We start from the raw sequence: 21,146 nt of genomic DNA on the forward strand, positions 1-21,146 counted from the left end.
TTAAATGATGGGGAAAGGGAAGGGGAGGCTTAAATCATTGGGGCATTGTAGAGATAAAACTCTAATCGGGCATTCCATGCCTTTTTAACAAGTTAAAACAATTTCAACACAAATTAAAGGATTAAACGTTGGAATGATAAGATTAGGAGCAAGAAGAGTGAGGGAGAAGGGGGAGAGGAGGAGGGTCTGAGAAGTAGGGAGAGGATTAACAAATTTACTTTTTCTTCTATTAGACCTTGAAATGGGCTTATTTCTATTAGAGCTTCTTCTGCATAAAGGAGTCGCTTGAGAAGGGGCCTTATAATTCGTAGAACTAGGAATCATGTGCAAAAGTAGAATACTTCTTACCTGCAGAAGGCTTTCATTTAAAGCTCACATATTGAATAATATATTTTCTTTAATATTAATAATAATGGAGTATGGAACAACATATTGAGTACTAATTTGAATACTAACCCTCGTAGAGGTAAGACATAATCTTTTACCAGTAAGATGATCAACAACTAAGAAAATACCTATCTTACTATTAATTTTAGGAAACTTAACCCTTATAAGAACTTCATGTAAATCCTTCTTAACATGTTTAAAATCATGAGTCCATGCTTAAAAATGAAAGGTCCACCATTAATAAATCAAGACCCTCCCAAAATCACTATATCTTTATTCTCAGCACAATCACATTTAAAGATAAAGATACTTCACAAAGAGAGATTATCTCGACAATACATTTCAATCTCAAGATTATATTTATGACCTATAAATGATTACCATATAATGAACGTTTATCCAAAACGTATCTGACCGACACACTCACACCAGTGCTTGAAGCATTTATCCACGTCCTCATGAGAAGGGCCATGCTCAGAATAGAGGTAAGAGTAGAAGAGTGAAAGGGGTAAGGACAAAGTATTCATGACCTGATTAGGGCTCCTAAGCAGAGAGATCAGGAGAGAAATACTTATAGAGTTCTGAAAAAAAAAAAAACGCAAGTAAAAAAAAAAAAATCATAGTGGAGCTTCAGGAGATGCTCTCATTCAAAAATACATTCAGAGAGATGAAGAAATACTACGTGAGGACATAGTAGTTGTAGATATGTGCGAATGTGAGGGTATTGTGGTGATATTCACCACAATATGATTATAATAATACTGTCATAAGACCACCAATATGTAAGCAATATTTTTTCAAGAGAGAAGCTGTCCATGACCCAAATCAGATTAAAATTAATGTAAAGTAGAAAATGTAATTGACTCTTTGGACTAATGTTTGGGTCTATTTCATTCCGCCACATTGCACAATGCTAATAGTAAAAAATCAATAAATTGTGAAGTATGAATAAATGAATTTTTAATAAAGAAACGATCCCGATAATCAACGGTAATGGGCACAGGGTGCGGCTTTGCTGCCCGGAACGAACGGTCAAGAGAGGCCAACAGCGGATATCTACGCCGCCGGAGACGGCGGAGCAAAGCACAGTAGTACACCTTTAATTTTGGCGCTTTTAAATTTCAAAATTCTCTGCTCTTTCCTCTTCCTTCCATATTTCTTCTCTCTTTCTCTCTCCTCTTTCCATCTTTGCCTTTCTCATCATTAATAAGAGTTCACTGAAACTCTGGAAACGTTCGTTTCTTGTGATCGCTAGGGTTTGAAATATCGGATTTAAGGAGAAGTAAATATGACGTCTCTCGTACAATTCCCCATCGAGCCGCCAATGGAAACCACTTCATGTGGTTCTTTACTCCAGGAGTTGCAGGTTCTTTCATTCTCTTTTAATCTCATGTCTTGCTCCTTGGTATACAAAAAACACGAGGGGCAGAGATCCCACTCTCCCAGTGTATTTTGTTGTTTACGATGCTTCTTTTTTTCTTGGATAGACGGTCAAAATTTCGGAGATTTTGATAAATTTTGCATTCGTGGTATTTCAAAGTTGAATTTGTGTTCTTGAACAAAGACCACTGTAATTTTTTAGTATTTTTAATTTTAATTTTTATGTTCGCTACCCTTTTCTGGCGAAGAATAGTGCGATGAATGTAACGAATCCTAGGGTTTGAACTATTATATTTAGTTTGAGACTTTCTTTCTCTGCGCTTTACACATTATAATGTCTGAAACTAGATTCTAGTATTTTTATCCTTTTATGATGCTTGTTATTTTGATGTCTTGATTGTTTTTCTGTGCCATCTAGGTTCTTTGGGATGACATTGGGGAGACTGATCTTGAAAGAGATAGAATGATACTTCAACTTGAACAAGAATGTCTAATTGTGTATAGAAAGAAAGTAGATCAAGAAAGAAAGCATAAAGCAAATCTTGAACGATCATTGGCCGAGGGTGAAGCTGAAATCTCTAAAATCATCTCTACCTTAGAAGACCTGGAGCACCCCATTCAGGTTTGTTTCCCCTGCCACCTATTACCTCTTGTGAGTCCATGTAACAAGTTCAAAACGTTTCACTGAATTTCTGCCTTTTTTAGGTAGGAAAACAAAAATGCACGCTCAAGGAGCAGTTGTCTAAAATAGATCCATTGTTGGAGGACTTGAGGAGGAGGAGAGACGAAAGGGCTAAGGAATTTTTAGAAGTTCAGTTACAGATTGTTCACATCTGCTCAGAAATATCAGGTGATGTTCATTCAAGTGGTTCTGCGTGCGCGCAAGTTGATGAACGGCATTTGTCATTAAAAAGGCTCGGAGAGTTGCAGAGCCAACTTCTTGAGTTGCAGAAAGAGAAGGTTTCTTTTTTGCATGTACTTTTCATGTTATAAAATTGGGCATTTACATATATACCACAAAATTCTTATGGTTTTACCTATCTAACGCCTAAACTTTGATCTTTTACATTTCAACACTCAAATCTCTCCTATCAAATAAAAATTACCACTATCATTAACTTTTTAAAAGGTGAAATACACCTTTTGATGCGTAGGTAAAGTGGTATTTATATAAGTATCAAAGTTTAGATGTTAAATTTGTAAATACATCAGAATTGTGTGGCGTTTATGTAATTCTTTCTAATAAAATTTGGCTACAGTGAGTCAGTCAGACTTTCTTCTGTTATGTTACAGAATACGAGATTGCAGAAGGTTAATGCTGACATGAAGATGATATATGAGCTGTGTAGCATATTATCTATTGATTACAATAAGATACTCCTTGAAGTTCAACCTAGTCTTGTTGATGCTGCAAATATCCAGCCAAAGAGTATAAGCAACGAGACACTTGCTCGACTGGCAGGAACCATCAATTCACTGAAGCAAGAGAAAACACATAGGTTGCAGAAGGTAAATGCACCATTTTTTTTTCCTAGATGGATAATTTAATCGATTTCATTTGATTATCTTTATAGGTCAAATGTTTATGTAATGTGCTGGGTAGTAAGTATTTACATCACTCATTAATACTTGCAAGCTTTACATGGCACATTCCCATTAAAATTATAATAGGTCTCATCATTGACGCCAGCATCAAAATTTAGAAGTGAACATAATAATCATTGGCATGTAATGTCACATCATCCCATAAATTTTTAGCGTATGTTTACTATTTGGTTTTTTTGATTTTGGCAAATGGGGAGGAACAATATAAATCATTATGTAGGATGTTAATGATGAAGGCTTTACCTCTACTATCATACATCATCAATTCCATCTTACATCAACAGCTGATTATGTGAGATTTAATCAATATTTGCACTAATAGGTTTAAAACATCACACTTTTCATTGGGATTGAAAGGAAATTTAAAATTCATGAAGCCGGTCCCAAGTTTTGGGGTAAAGCTTACGGTGATGTAGATAAGCATGTTTTGTAAGATTTAATACTCATTGTTAGGATACTAATAGAAATTCAAGGGAAAAAGAAAAACAAACAAAAAAGAGGGAATAAATATAGGGATAATGAACACAAGCATGTTAATTTAAGTAGTGCAATAAGATGCACATTTTTTCTCGATCACATAAAGATCAAATAATTCATCAAACTTTAAATATGGGTACATAAAGAGATTAAATTTCACATGATATTGTAGATAATGCTTAATATATCATGTTTTCTATATTGCTAAGTGATAAAACATAGTCATCTACTATGAAGATAAATGTTGTAGGTGGAGAAGATAATGCTATTATTGTTACTCTTTCTTTTTCTTTTGCCATGAGATTCCAAATTAGAGCTATTCCTATCATGCTTCAATGTTTTTTTTCATTATAGAATTAAAAGTAGCAAGTAAAAGGCCTCCCTTTTGCTACCATCTAAATACCACTCCCCTTGTTGACAACATCTAGTCTCTCTCTCTCTCTCTTTTAAATTTGTTTTAATCGTGGAATACCAAAATCTTTATTCTAGAATCTATTTATAATGAAATCAAGGAATGAATTTAGAAAAATGGGTCCTACATAATCCACAAGATATTACATGTTCTTTTAATGTTAATAAAAAATCTCTTAAGATCTTTAAAGCTAATAAATTATTTATTCTACATTCTTTCATTAATATATTGTATCCTACATATTCTAATAGCCCACAATAAATGGATTAGTTAAAGATTTGCCTTTAAAGAAAAGATTTGTACATTTCATGTAAGGATTTCAATGAGGATATTTGGCTCCATAATTCTAAAAATCTCTTGCTTAGAGATGAATTGTTTGATGTGTATGGATAAAATGTGGTTATATAGGTTCTATGAAGTATAAAGAGACCATTTCGGGCTTTTTAGCCCAATCCATTGAATCGAAGTTGGCAAGTTGTCGAGCACAAGCTAGCAAATACAAGCTACTTAGTATGAGTTGTCGAGTATGTGATATCAAAGATGAATCGATGAGTACAAACTGCCTGGTGAATGCTCGTCTCCGAGTCAAGCCAAATGAAGGTTTGTTCGACGACACTGCACCAGGTGACTTCATTACCTCAGATCAGCTCTGTTGGGGGGAAGCCATCTCCCTTTGAGTTTGAACTGGCATTAACGCTAACTTGTACAAGGAGGATGAAAAAACTACAGGGATGCGATTGGACAAAGTGCATATGAAACATAAGGAGAAATGCGACAATGTTAGGGGATTATATGACTGGGATACCAGTAAATACATTGATATGTCAGAACAAGATAAAGAGAACAATTAGAGATCTCTAGAGATCCAAATATAATCATCATTTATGTATAATATATGAGAAAAATCCCCTATATATAGAGGAAGAATTAATGTAATAAGGAAGATCATTGAATAGTCATTTGAGATCCTAGAAGGACAATGTCGCATTTCCCCCTACAATTTCTTCTCGATCTCTTTTTTCTTAATTTATAAAAAAAATGATCTTAAATAATGTAATAATTCATTTTTTTATTGTATAAAAAATGATCTTAATTTATTAGAATTAAATGAAAATATGACACTCAATAGGACACAATGGAGAAAAAAGATTCATGTAGTAGACCCCTCTTAGTGTGAGAAAGGTTTGTTGTTGTTGTTGATCTCTTTTCTTCTCCTTCCCTAGCTCTTCTTTGAGATATTAATCCACAAACAATTTATGATTTAAGGTGATGTACATACTTAGTGGTCTTTTCTTAACACTTTGTGCTATGTTGCCTCCTTTTATTAATCATAAAGGTTAATTATGGTTGCATAAAGTCCAAACTTGTTACAAGAACTAGGTGAAATCCTTAAATATAATAAACATATCTAAATTGTCTGACCAAGCTTCTCTAGTAAGCTAAAACTTGAGTATGATTGATTATTCTTGATTGATTAAATATACTTTTGTGTTTACTATATTCACCTTTGAACCTTCAAAATATTTGAATGTTGTTTTACATTCCTTTCTCATTTGTTGATAGTTTCGATCTTTTTGTAATTGTCCATTTTATTGTGGAGTTATTGGGACTACTCTTCATGCCCTATGTGGATTTTGTATATTTATACTCGTTATGATGATTAAATCGTACGCATTTGATTTCATCTTTAATTTCCATGAAGCTCTTCTACTTTACAAACGTGATAAATACATTAGATTTATTTCTAATAAAATAAAATCATACTTTTTGGTGCAATCATAATGAAGGTAATGTGGTACAAAAGATCCTCTCAAATGTTGAGAATAACTCTCACAAATCTATGTGCATCATCTCCAATTTTTTGATTTAGAGTTATTTCTCGATATGTGAGAATTGACTTGTTTTATTGCTTTTGAAATGGTGAACTCAAAATATCTTAAATTTGAGATTGTACTTATGGAGTAAATAATTTTTTGGCATAAGAAAATGGAGGCAAATAAATGAAGGTCTTATTGTACATAACTAGGAGTAAATAGAGAAGAAATGTAATCTACAATAAGTAGATGGTAATGAAATATATTTAAATTAATCCTTGGGTCGTTATGGAGCTTAGAGAAAGATATACAATTATATTGTTTGTTGAGAGGTTGGCTACTAATTAATTTGGTATTAGAACATTTATTTAAATTAATCCTTGGGTCGTTATGGAGCTTAGAAAAAGATATACAATTATATTGTTTGTTGAGAGGTTGACTACTAATTAATTTGGTATTAGAACATTGATCTTTGATGTATGGTAGAAATAAGGAAGAGATATAAATTTAAGCCAGCTCTTTCTTATTTTTGAGACTTTTCGACATCCAGGAAGAGACTAGTGAAAATGAAGAAGTGGAAGGTCACCAATTAATGTCTAAGATGCAAATAAGTATTGTTATATGCATATTTAAAGAGGATGAAGATGAGGATATGATTATCAATCATAAAAGGAGGAAACCAATCATTGTAGAAGCCAAAGTAAGATTCCCATATATAATGAAATAATTGATATTGAGAATTAGATGCATGGACTGATTGGTTGGAGACTTTACCTTTTATGGGTATATGAGTCATGACATTATTTGCTTTGCTCAACTAAATTTAAGCCATCACATCTTGGCATAATAGACTACCCATTTAAAGGTGAATGACCATCAAGAGATTATTTGGGCGATGTAAAGCGGTTGATATGCTTAAAATTTTACTTGATGGGTTTGTAGAAGATTGGTGGAATAAGTGACTTTATTTGGGGCAAAGCTAAGGACAATCTTTTGCAGAATGCCCAAAAGACTTCCATTACCGAACGATCACATTGGCAATACATCTCGGGAAGAGATAAATATTAATGAAGTATATCTTAGGATTTTATTTTCAAGTTACAAATAAATTTCATGTCCTTGATGACTTGTGTTAACTGAAATAGTATGATAGTGATAACCATAGAGTCAACTACCATAACAAATGTGAGAAGACTTGGGAATCATTTGAAGAGGGGCTTATGTCTTACAAAGAAAGCAAAAGAGGGAAACCAATGATGACACCTCTCACAAACCCACTATCACTAAGAAGCTCGATGGCCATTACTAAATATCTGCAAGAATAATGTAGAATTTTACACCTTGAAGTGTTCTTTGAAAAATGAAAGAAATATGTAAAAGAAAAACAATTGTTATGTTTGTGGCCGACACCGTGTCGTATCTAGTAGATGATTTACACTAGTAATTATCTTTATAAAAAAGGTTGAAGGATAATTAATTGTGTTGTGCTACTATTATAATATTATTGCTTGAGAAGTGTGTTTAATCTTGAGAGGGCTAGCCAAGCAAAATGTGATTATTGTTACTAGTAGTTAGAAGAACAACATTTTTACCATCTATTGTGGTAATTAGTGTTGGATATTGCACCTCATTCTAATCCTTACTCTTTGATTAGGTTCAAATATGGTCAAAGATATATTTTGATTGCCGGTGCTACTTAAAATTTGTAGCTACTAAGAATTACATCAATGGTATCAGTAAGTGAGGTGACTCTGTTTGACATTTGCCAAGCATTTTTTATAGCTCGTATCTTATGATAAATATTTTGTTATGTATTGACAATTTTATTTGTGTCAACTCATAAAGAATGGGTAAACATTTCCACTGTCAAATGATTTCTAGGATGACCAATGTAGTAGTGATAGAGCAAGTATACTTATCAATACAAGTCATCAATTTCTTTTGATGTCGGTTTGCCCTTTTAAAAAAAAAAAAGAAGTCCCACTCTGTATACCTTCGACAAAGAAGGTGACATGAAGATGTAAAAGTAGATTAAATAGCAGGACATATAACTCATCTCTAACACAGTGTTGCCAAATTTATTGATGTATATACTTGCGATCAAGTTTGAGTCTATCAAAGTGAAAGTGATTAAGGACAGTTAAGAATGCATATAGTTCAGCTCCACAATGTTGTATCTTCTTCTATTTAAAAATACCCAAGGAAGAAATTTATCTTTAGAAAAAGAAATGAAGCAAGAGTTAGCAGAATTAGAGAAACTTCTATTACTGAAGAAAGAGCTTGAAAATATACCCTCTTGTCAATTCAAACAAGAAAAGGATAATCCTTTTCAATTTCCAAATTTATGCAATTGCTTGGTTATGAATTTTTTGCGCTATAAAGAAAACAAATAAAATAGAAGAAAACACCCCCTGCCACTACTATATGACAATAATGAAGTATTTTTTATCTCAATCCTAGTCTTGAGAAAATACATAAGTTTCCTTTTTCATTCCTAGTCTCCTTATTAATTTGTTCTTTGAGATGTCATTAACGCACCACGATTCCATTGCTCATCTTTGGTGGATAGTGGCAGTGGATTGAAATCCCATGCGCTCAGAATATTATTCGTTACCATGGCATCCTAGTAGAAGTGAAAGTTGAAAATAAATTTATAGATAAACGCTTTTATAATATAAATTTGTCTCTGCAATTGATGAAAACTAGAAAAAAGGCATTTAAATTGTTAAATGTCATCTGATACAGCAGTTTGTTTTAACCAATCACTGTAATATAATCTCCCTGTTCTACAGCTAAATTAGACAAAATATTGGTTTGTTTTAAGCATATGCTTGCAGCTTCGTTCGGTTTCTATTTCTGAACTTGTCATTTTTATGTTTTCTCTTGTCCATTTTGCTTTGAAGGCAGAATTATATGGATTCTGTAAGATCTCAACTGAATATAAATTTTGAACTCTTTAGCTTTTAATTACATTTTTTTAAACTCCCTTTACACAAGATTTTCCTCTTTTCTTCATAGCTGCAAGGACTTGGGAGTATGTTGATGGAGTTATGGAACCTCCTTGACATTGCCAAGGATGGACAAAATATATATTCCCACATTACTTTGTTGATATCAGCATCTTCTGATGATGTGTTAGGCCATGGTTCCCTTGCATTGGATGTGATTGATCAGGTATTCCTTTTTTTATGATTATAGAACAAAATGGAAATTCTATTTTAGTACTTTAATTACATTGTATATTATATTACATTGAAAATGTCAATTTTCCAAATTATTTTAGGTGGAACATGAAGTAGGGAGATTAAACATCCTTAAGGCCACCAAAATGAAAGAGCTTGTCTTACGGAAGCAAAATGAGCTTGAAGAAATCTATAGGGGAGTCCATATGGACTTTGATAGTGACACAGCAAGACAGAAGATTATCAACATCATCAATTCTGGTTGGGTTGATATATTCGCCCTTTCATATTTTTTTTTTTGGGCAAATGCCACAGTCTTATATAATATATACAAAGCTTAAATGCATTGGTGTTAATGTTTCCTCATCATCTTCTAAGCTTGACACATTATTTTTGAAGATGGCAACTTAGACTTGAGTTATTTATCATCTAACTATAAAGCATGCTCATTCCTTGAGGAAAATAATTTGCTGTTGGGCACCATGTTCTATATGATGATTACCTAAAAACTCTTGTGAATTGTGTCAAACATACTTTTTGGGCGAAAGTATTTCTGGCGCATTCTAGCCATCTTTAGCACATTGTGACAAGTGTTGTGTTAGGAGGGTGAAATATTGGGGGCCAAGTTGAACCTAATATATTAATAAATGGAGGCTGAAATATTGGGGGCCAATTTGAACCTTGTGTATTAATAAATGGATACCCATAGATCCACAAGCTTTAATCATTGGTTTGATGAATGCCCATTCATTAATAGATTGGGCTACACATAGACTTATATTTTAATGCTCTTAATTAATGGCATTCGAGTATATGGTTTGAATTTGTGTTTTATTATTGTGATCAAGTGCTCAATATATTTTGTCTTCCATCAATATTGGTGGGCTTTACAATTGATGAGTAATTTTCAAGAGCGTTGCAGCTCCCACACATGCTCTATATAATTGAGTAGGCCCTTTTTGCCCAACACTTAATGATATTAAGAACTTTCCACGTAAGGAGTGATCATCCATATAGAAGACTTCTATGTGAGGGGTTGACTTAGTCCCACATGCGATATGAAAAAAAATTAAGTTGGACCCTTAGTGTACTAGGACTGACCTTTATACATTATCTTAAACTTTTGGGTTGATGGGCGCCCTTCCACAAATTTATCATTTTCAACTTCGGCCTTCAATGATCCATCTCCTATACTTGTTGGACAAATTCCAATAATAGTAAGTCATTGTAAATTTATTTGTTGCATGTTTAAATCAGGACCATGAAAAAAATGGGAGTTACCTTTTTTTTATTGCACAATTTGAGGCATACCTCAATGTTTTTTTATAAAAAAAAATGCAATGAGGCTTACGCTTCTTTGGGTATCACATAAGGCTTATGTCTCATGTAATGTGAGGTTCGCTTCACATTAGTCTTGGTGAGGCATACAGAATTAGGCCTAGGTTTTCATCAAAATAACTATAAGTAAAATAACCCTAATAAACATTCCTTTACCATATGATGCACAATTAAATATATAATTGAAGCTACTATTATCAACATATTAATTGCTTTAAAATCTAATTAATAATAATTAAATAAAAGGAAGCTGATTGAAATTTAAGATGGGAAATGAGAGAACATGAATATAATCAATAATGAGGTGAGACAAAGTAAGTCATAATGCTCATAATTTTAATGAAAATTTATGATGCGATAAGATTGATGATGATTTTGGACGTTAGAAATTTTAGCATTTGTGGCTCATTATGTTCTTACTTTGATAGATGCAGGTAAGATTATGTGAGGACTAACTATATCAAACTTATTTTGAATTATGTTACTATTATGTACTTTGATATTTGCAATTCTTCTTATTTTTAAATTTGATATTTGGATGTTAATATGTTAAATCTTATTTTGAACAATTTATTAATTTTATCATATGCTAACATGTTACATATTAATCTATTAATATGTTAGGATGTTAATGATGCTTTGAACTTACTATAATATTTCTTGTTTGTGCAATTTTTTGATTTTGAGGCTTATGCCTTGAATACTTTGACGCTTTCATCTCTCAACAGACAAAAAACACATCAATGTCCAATCATGTAATTTTAAAAATTGATTATAATGATGGAAGTAATTTTTTATTTTGTAGTAATATGAAACTATCTACATATTTTATAGTTCCCAACACATGGGTGTATACATTATTTTTAAAGAAATTTTATTTTCCTTTTCATATTGTGGTTGGCATGCGTAAAAGTTTTCAAATTATCAATGAGTTCAAAATTTGTCTTTTCCATGCCATCCACTTTTAAAGTGTAAATGTATTTAAACTTTGCCCCGTTTTGAATGATTCTGTGGTTATGCTAGATTCCAGTGGCTTTTGTAGAGTAGCGGTTGAATTGCTTGATTAATTTGTTCAATAGTGTCTAAAAATCCTTATTGTTTTTTCAGGTAAAGCAGATCTGTCTTTATTGCTGTCTGATATTGATAATCAGATTTCCATAGCTCAAGAGCAAGCTGCACGCAGGAAAGACATTTTGGAGAGGGTGGAAAAATGGATTTTTGCATGCCAAGAGGAAATGTGGCTTGATGAGTATGAAAGGGTAAAATTGGGAAACATTCTATATTTATCTGAGTTTTTCTTTTTAAATTCCTATGTTATACAGAGCTTGATATTATCACTAACACTGCATAACTTTTATTTGTTGCCATTTGGATCTACATTCATTTGCTTTCATGTTATAGACCAATAAAGTCGGTGATTTGCTCAGTTTGGAGCATTAGTACAAGCATGCCCGCACATAAGATGTGTCATTATGTTGCATGCGCCTTTTTTAGTAACCTCAGTTTGGATTCTTTTTTGGTGGGTCGCAGGATAGCCACTCCTTCATTCATTAGCATAAGGAAGCATATCACGTTAATTTTTTTAGGGGATTTGGACTCGCACAACTGTGGTTGAAAATGCATTTCCAATGGTTAAGTATTTTCCACATACAAGAATTTTTGGTGACTTTTCTTATGGAAACAATCTATTTTTCCTATGGTGAAAGTTTGAAGTTGAAGACTGATATGACTGCGTTATAGTAAACTTTGAAAGACTAATTTTATTTTGGGGCTTTTACATACATAGTACCCAAAACTTTCATATTTACATATCTCACACCTAAACTTTCATAGTTAGAAATATCATATGAAAGTAGCACTCATTATCACCTTTTAATAGTCAAATTCATATTTTCATCCATAAGTAAAGTGCTCTGTGTGTAAAAATTAATCTTTAGGTGTGAGATAGGTAAATTCACAAGAATTGGGTGCTATGTATGTAATTTTCCCCTTTTTTTTAAGTTGAATAATTTTAAGAGATGAACAATACTATCGCGGCGACAAGAAGGTATTCATTGAAATTTGTTTTCTTTACAACATTTCATTGCTAAAAAGTTTATTTCAACTTTCAGTAAGTTTTGAAAATATACATCGTCATTTTTTGGGGTGAGTGTTTAGCTTTCTATTGTTGGTGAGTAGCTACACCAGGTTCGTATTTTTAATTTGCTAATGTAACTCGTGCTTTCCAAATCTTTCATATGAATTCTTACATTAATTATTTTTTGTTATTATAATTTGCAAATTATTTTTCCAATATTTGAGGGATCAAAAAAGCAGTGCATAGCTTCTGTCTTTCTCACCCTTTCCCCTCTTGAAAATTTTACTATAGAGATATAATGTCTTATATACGTGACCCTTACGGTTTTCCGTTGTGTCCTTTTTATTGAAGCATCTGTGTTGGTTATTTGTTATTATGATAATTCAAAGAGTTTTTGGCTCCCAATCCTAGGGGTGGTTTGCTTAAGTCCAGAAATTGGATATTTGCAACTATATGACGTCCTAAACTACTAAATATGAGCTATAAATGTGAGAAAATAAATCGGTAACAACTTTTGGTAGAAATCATTAAGAGTTTTTTTTTTAAAGATTTGTTTGGAGAGAGTATTTTTTATCTCTAAGAATGATACAGCACAGATCTTTTACCTCCTTGTATTTTGTTAACTAGTATTTTTTTTTTTAATTTTTTGTTTTTATATTAACAGGATCAAAATCGCTACAGTGCTGGTCGGGGAGCACATATAAACTTGAAGCGTGCAGAGAAAGCTAGGGTACTTGTCAGCAAAATACCATGTAACCTTTCTTTATGAAGTTTATACTTTCGTAATACCTAATAATTTGTTCTATGAAACCATGGTATGTGCTGCTGCACAAGTTTACATAGAACCTTATGATAAAACTGAAACTGTTGCATTCTGAAGGATATTTGTATATTGTATGCAGTGTGCATTGACTTCGTAAATTAGAGTTCTCCTTGCATCGTAGATCTTTTTTATGACTGAAAAATAGGATGATGCCGCTGATCCTTTAATTCTAGAAACTAATAATAGTAATTAGGATCCATATGTAAATACTTGTAAATGGCATCCCTCAAAAACCCACGAACAAAATTTAACCAGAAGAAGCAGCCCATTTTCTACAAATCGGACTTTACCTGTTAAAACATTTTTTTTTCAGATACCTGTTTTGTGAGAATGCCATTAATAGACTTCTAAAATATCTTGAGTTTTCTTAGCTGAGGTGGCTTCTTTTGTTGCCTGGTTTATTTATCTTGATTGGAAAAACTGTCATGAGTATGAAGAGTTTGGTAGTCAGTTGGTTGGCCGCTAATCTGTTTGTTTCCACTCAGTTTTACTTGGACTTAAGGAACTGGCCTGAATATCCGCAGTTCTAAGTTATGAAAGCAAGTTTTGAAGCTGAAATTGCTGGATTAGGACTTTTTAAAATCCAAATCAGTTCTAATCCTTTACGTGAAGAAAGATTATTTATATATCACTGTTTAATTAGTGCTTTTTCATGATATGTGAAATTCTACAATTGTAATAATTATAAGAATTTTGGTACCGGATTCCTTATATACTGTTAGGCTATACAAAGTCGTTTAGCAGCTATGAAAGCGCTTTGTCAGAGTTACAAGCAGTAATAAAGGGCAAGTAATGAATCAGAATAGTGAGAGAAAGAGAGCTTAATAACTTGATTTATGTAATATAAGAAAAATGAAAAGTGGGGAATAAATTTACTACAATATTTCAAGCCTATGATGATTTGCAGCATGGTTAGCTTCATAAATCATTTAGTTTGCATATAATGATTTTGATTCATTATATATCTTAAGCATTTCCCATGCTGAAGTACTTCTGCATTATTAGGGGAGCGCAAAGTAGTGATGCAGATTTGAAAATGCTTGGTCACAATGACATCCCTTTCAATAATGAAGCTAATAGAAGAAAAATGTTATTGTAATTTCATATAATTGGTGGTTGCTTTAAATAGTAATTAATTGAATATATCCATGCTAATTATTAAATGCAGCTCTAGTAGAAGCTCTTAATGCCAAAGTTAAAGCTTGGGAAAGCGAAAACGGAGCACATTTCTTATACAACAAGGTAGAATTTTACCTATCAAGTATTTTTTCATTTTCAATAGACATTCTATCAGGATTGGATTCAACATAGCGCTTTACATTTCAGAAATTGCTTCTAGAAACCTTGGATGAGTATACTATCAGAAGACAGCAAAGAGATGATGAGAGACGCCGATCAAGGGTATGCCTTTAGTAGTTTTTGTCTGTCATTATTGTCATCTCAACCATCTACAAGCATCTTTTTCTTAATTAACTTTATATCTAATTCCTTTATAAGCCATTTCGCATTAGTTTCTTTCCTGAATAAATTTTTTCTGAACTTCAACCATATTTTTCTAGTGATATGTGTAGCTTCATCTAAGGTGTGTTCTTGAAGACATTTACCATGATTGTTTATGTGACAAAAATTGGAGCGACAAGCCCATATCTGGTACACACCCAATAATTTTCCGACTACTGCTGGATTTGAGGAATTGGTGTGCAGAAAATGATAACCTTCCCGTAGTGCTACAGTCAATATAGAGCATTTTTTCAACAAATTATTTTCGAGACCTTCCTTTCCCAAATAAGCAAAGAAAATCTTTTTTCTTTTGGGTTGAAATGAACACAGAATCTATGCTTTTATTTTTCACACTATCTTGGTGTGGTACACCCATTCTTAAACTGTAAGAAACGAACGATGAATCTCTTAAAAACAACTTAATAAATCTTTTATCATGCTATTGATTGATCCATAGGTAGGAATTGGTGGTATTTCTAGTGCACCGTGATTGGTTGCCTTTTATTTGCAGGAGCATAAGAGACTACAGGAGCAGTATGCTACAGAGCAGGAGGTTTTATTTGGCACAAAGCCTAGCCCATTGAGGCAGTTATCAGCTAAGAAACCTCTGGGTCAAACTAATTTAAACCTGCCAGGAGGAACTCCTGTTGGCCGCCGTTTCTCAATGTCGAGACCAGTGGTTTTGTCGAGCGGTAAGGAGAAGAAGGATGGAAACAAGGTTGCTACAGCAATACCATTGAACTATGTTGCTCTTTCAAAGGATTGTTGAGTGCTGAGATGGCCATTTGTATGTTGTATCTTACTCAACCATACAGAAAAGAAATGGAAAAAAAAAACAAAAGATTAAACATTAAAGTTAGAACTCATTTTATCTTACAATGGTATTAAAACTGCATGCGTTCTGATGGGATATGTGTATGGATCAGTTTTTTTTTTTTTCCCTGAATCTTGATAGTAATTCTTTGCAGGACTTCACCTCTGCCACATATTGGTTTGTTGTGAATAATTTCATAGGTAAAATTTGCAACTCTTTTATTTCTGTTGCGGAAGCAACTGATTAATGGTTAATAGTTGTATAGATTTTTTTCCTCTGTTAACATCCATTGTTTAAAAAAAATAAGAAAACTGTTGTATTTAAAAAATACAGAGGATGTGAATGCCAATCAAATGGTAGAAGTTTCGAGTGTTGAATAAGCATTATGTGCGCTCAATTGGGTCTTTTTATTTTTTTTATTTTGAAGGAAATGCAAATTGCAAAGTCGCTATAACAAGACATTTTGTTTTATTGCTTTTCTTATTTAGCTGCTCTACCAAAACATTTTGCACTATTTTGATTGTGTGCTAATTTGGATGTGGCAATATTGCAAGGTTCCTTGATTGAACTCGAACAGGATGTTTCCTTTTCTTAATTAACTGGTCCAGAATCATAAGCGCTCCAGGATAGTTAATGAATCCCTTCTGTTTCTCTATCATTTCCCATCTCGTTGCATATTTTATTTAATGAAGCTTTTAGGGCAGTTCATGTTTCCTGTTGAGGATTAAAGTTTTGAGTGCCATCAGAAAAATTGTCCCACCCATGCATATTTTAGCTAGAGATTTTTTGAACTGGCTTTGGGATCATATGAATTTCATTTTCAACGACTCTAGTTGAGACAATGTGAGTTGATGAAATTGGAGAAGCAGTACCAATATTACTTGAATATGAGGTCATATGTGTTTAAAATTAAGTACTGAGGATTATAATTAAAATTTTATTATTGCCATTTAGTTTGTTAAACATGCTTCAAACTGTGATTATTGATAAAATAAGTTTCTCAACAGTATGAATTTTCTAATGTGATTAATTTATGCTTATTAAGATAATGAGATGTCTAAAAAGTACAAACTAATTAAAGGGAACTTTTTTTTAACTATGCCATCATGCCTAGTAAAGTTCTAGATTGTGGTAAATATCACCAAAACTTTATTTTTATTAGGTTTGGATTCATTGGAAATTTTTTGCTCCAGTCTTGTTTGTTTGTTAACCATTGATGATCGACATCATAAGTATGCCTTGAATAACATATGAGAAGCACACAAATTGTTTTAATAATCATTAGATATAATATTTACGTAAAATTTTATATTTTAGCTTTTCATGCATGAAAAATAATGATACGTAAAAAATTTTCAGCAAATTAATTTTTTTTTAAATAGACTGCACAATTGCATTTGGAGGACGAACCAATTTCCAGTCTACACTCTAATTAGCTAACATTTCATAGGAAGGAAATCACTAATTGTCCACATAAGAGTCAATCCAAGTTGAACGTTCTATTTCGTAGATGCCGTGTCTCGTAATATTTGAAGCTCTTCAATCAAAGGTTGCAAGTAGACATCGATTTTTACCTTTGGGCTATGCAGACCTGGTATGATCAACGTTAGAAATAAGAACGGTGCGATCATACACATATCGATGACAAATTGTACGGTGTAATGATTACTGGTTAGCATGAGTATAAGGTTTTGGTGTGACTGTATAAGATGAAGCCTTCTGCACATAAACCAAGTCTGACATTTTGCATGTCTCAACTGCAAAGTCCAAGTGTGTACAATCAAAATGTTTGCAGGGCTCACAATGTTAGCATCAATAGATCCGGTACTGTCCTAGGTCATGTGAGGAGCTGTACGCATAGAAGCGAACCAACCTCTGAACTCGGGATACGAGGGGAAAATAAAAGAGATATTTGTATGAAATATTTTTCTGATTTTTACCCTTTTCCCCTTTGTTTGAATTTATCAACACCAAAAAATTGCCAGGTCATCTCGACTACATTTGCCATATAATATATCTTGTAACAATTAACACAATAATAAATCTTCTCAGATTGTAACCCTAACTTTGAAACTAACTTTATTTCTTCCTGTACAGGTCATTCGACACTAAATTCTCTATAGGTTTTGTCTCTTTCAATAATGTCACCACTTTATTGAATGCTTTTTTGGGCATGTTAAAATTAGGTTTGATGCTCAACATTTGCAATGCCACTGATAAATTTGGATGTGTAGTGCAACCATCCCATCAAGGTTGCTCTGCAACGTTCAGTAAGCATAAAACTGTTGTAATTCATTGTTTGGTGTTTCACTTTTGTGTGGGATACTCTCAACAATATGAGCTCTGCGAACATCATGAACCATTTCTTTGTATATGTGAGGATCATATTCCTCTGCTGAAGGGACAAAACTTGTTGAGGCACCAATGTAATCGTATTAAACTTCTGCTTCTTGCTCCCCATGTGCCGTCATGTACCAATAATTTGGTTTGAATGCGTTGCGATAAAGATCCAAATTAGCTTCTTCGAGTCACAGATACACTTGATTTTTTTGCTTCGCATAAGGACACCATAACTTACCCTTTGAATGATAAATGGGTTGTTGTGATTTCGCTAGTACGAATTTCTCAACACCATTCAAGAACTCACCTGTAAGTTTTTTTCGTCATGGATATAATCTATTATACATTCAAGCTTTCAAATTACGAACATACATCTGCAACATAGACGTAGCTTTACAAATTAGTGCAACTATTATTAAAAAAAAAATCTAGTCTATATTGATCAATATTTGAAGTAGACATTACTTGGTCAAGTAGATCCCAGGATCTCCAAAGGTTCATTAGTTGATCAATATTTAATATGATCAAACCATGTCTAAGACATTTCTATCTAATCTTGTCCCCACTCGATCTATGACAACCCTATAACGTATATATCCATTTATCATTTTGTCTCTAAGTGTCAAGACATTCATGCATCTACCTAAGCATTCTCATCTCAACAACAATTATCTTTTTTTATGATTCTCTTTTAAGGGCCAACATGCTACGCCATAGAACACTAAAGGTCTTAGCACCAACAAAAAAAAATTATCTTTTTTATCACACAATATTTTTATCACACAATAAAACACAATAAACCTGATGCATTCCTCCATTTCAACCAACCAACTTGAATTCTACTAATAAAATCATCATATGTATCACCGTTACTTTGAACAATAACCCGATGCAGTCAAAGTGAATTGTACAAATTATAACATTCTTATATATATCGCCATCCCTTTGAACAATAGACCGGATGCATTCTTCCACTTCAATCAGTCAACGTGAATTCTACAAATAACATCCCCATCTATATCATCACCACTTTGAACAATAGAACCGATCAATGCATTACTACTCCACTACTTCAACAAACAAACGTGAATTCTACTAATAACATTCCCATCAATATATATCAACGCACATCAAACAATAGATCCATTGCATTACTCTACTTCAACCAACCAACTTGAATTCTACCAATAACATCCCCATCTAGATTGATTCTCCTCTATACATACCACTCAATACTTATGTATATACATAGTTAACACCTAAACTTCAATGCAAAGGGAGATTTGCATACCTACAACTGAAATCTTTTGCATATATATTCCTAACATCTAAACTTCAAATTCTACATAAATTCCAAAATTAAAAAAAGTGAAAAATGGAGCAAAGAACACAACGATAGCGCTTCAATGTTGCAAGTGAAAAAATTTTCTATCCGGACTCCAGAAGTAGCTTTGCGTGCGGACTATCAATAATATACCGCCATGTGTGCTATATCGAGCCCACCTAAAAACAATATTAAAGTGGAACTGCAGACTCCACAATAGCCTCAAAATAACCACCGCGGTTCCACTTCAATAACCCCAAAATAACACGGCAAATGTTATTTCGGGGTTATTTCTGGATTTTTTCGGGGTTATTGAAGTGGAAGATATGAGTTTCTCTTCAATAATCCCAAAATGACCTTTGTGGTTCCACTTCTATAACCCCGAAATAACCTTTCGATGTAGCACACGTGTTGACATATTATTGAAGTCCACACATAGAGCTACGTCCGGAGTCCGGACGGACATAAAATTTTTCCATTGCAAGGAGGAGAGGACCTGCAAGCGTTTTCGGGGCGCGCAAGGAAAAAAATGAAACGGAGGGCACGATATCGGTTTTTTAGGTCTATTGCGTCGGAGTTTTCGTCTACATTGAATCGAATTTGTTCGACGCTTTTAAGTAAATATTTTGCGTTGATTTATTTGATGCAAATCCAATTCCATGCAATTCCCCTATAAATTTCATCGTCATGAAATAGACTATTGCGTCGAATAAACAAAGGCTAATTCAACATAAATTCCACCATAAATAACGTCAACTACCTTATGTCGCGTAGCAACTTCAAAATCCGATGCAAATAAATGCATGAAAAAATTCCGACACAAATAGTGACTCTATTTTTAACTTCTCCTGTAGTGTCCAAACTTATGCACACTCATCTAAAAAGTTTTCATTTTTTATATTTATTTTTTGAAATTATGTACTTCACGTATAGGATAAAGATAATATTGATCTCAAATTCAATTATTATTTTCTAATATATTTATTTTTATAATTTTTTTTTTATGAAAATTTAATTCTTTTCAAACTTAATACAAATTTAATACGTTGAACCTCTCCTATAAAAGTACTACTTTTATGTGTAATTTAAAAAACCCTTTCTAGAGTTAAAAAAAAAAAACATTTAATTTAAACACTTGCACATCATAAAATAAATTAATAATTTAACTTACCGCTATAACATTCATGTATAGGATGCTACATTTGCATACTTGATGCATGTCTACATTATCTTAGCACCATTTAAAATTTTGACCACCATTATTTTTATTAGGTAGATTTACATACTTACCACTCAATTCCTATGTATTATCATATCTAGCACTAAAGCTTTAATTAAACACATGTCATCATATCTATGCATTAAAATGTGTATACATTTTAAAACTTAAAATAGTATTTTTTTGGGCTTGATATGAAAGATTTAGAAAATGTAAGAGTTAAAAGTACAAGTGCCCGTGTTAAATATGTAAATATCTGAGAATTGAGCGGTATGAATATAAATACCCCTTTTGTTATACAAGTTAAGAAAAAGAAGAAAATCTCCATGAAAAATAACTTTATTTTTGTGATTGTCCTCTAGGTTTAAGTTTTTAAGTCCTATATAATTAGTATAAATATTTTTGAATGGCATATATATATATTTTTGAATGGCATATATATATATATATATAT

The 21,146-nt window shown here is 32.7% G+C and overlaps 1 protein-coding gene across 1 annotated transcript; it reads left to right on the plus strand.

Annotated features, from left to right (window-relative positions):
• The first annotated feature begins 1,385 nt into the window (after positions 1-1,385).
• LOC110019452 (65-kDa microtubule-associated protein 5-like) lies at positions 1,386-15,973 on the plus strand. The gene is made up of 12 exons (XM_020717110.1): positions 1,386-1,475; positions 1,643-1,753; positions 2,186-2,389; positions 2,473-2,727; positions 3,061-3,276; positions 9,094-9,249; positions 9,359-9,518; positions 11,703-11,854; positions 13,337-13,424; positions 14,664-14,737; positions 14,822-14,896; positions 15,507-15,973. Exons 2-12 carry the CDS (start codon positions 1,676-1,678, stop codon positions 15,762-15,764), a joined length of 1,716 nt encoding a protein of 571 aa, XP_020572769.1. The 5' UTR covers positions 1,386-1,475; positions 1,643-1,675; the 3' UTR covers positions 15,765-15,973.
• The last annotated feature ends 5,173 nt before the right edge of the window (positions 15,974-21,146 follow it).

This window comes from Phalaenopsis equestris, unplaced genomic scaffold, assembly GCF_001263595.1.
Source record: "Phalaenopsis equestris unplaced genomic scaffold, ASM126359v1 Scaffold000055, whole genome shotgun sequence".
NCBI lineage: Eukaryota > Viridiplantae > Streptophyta > Magnoliopsida > Asparagales > Orchidaceae > Phalaenopsis > Phalaenopsis equestris.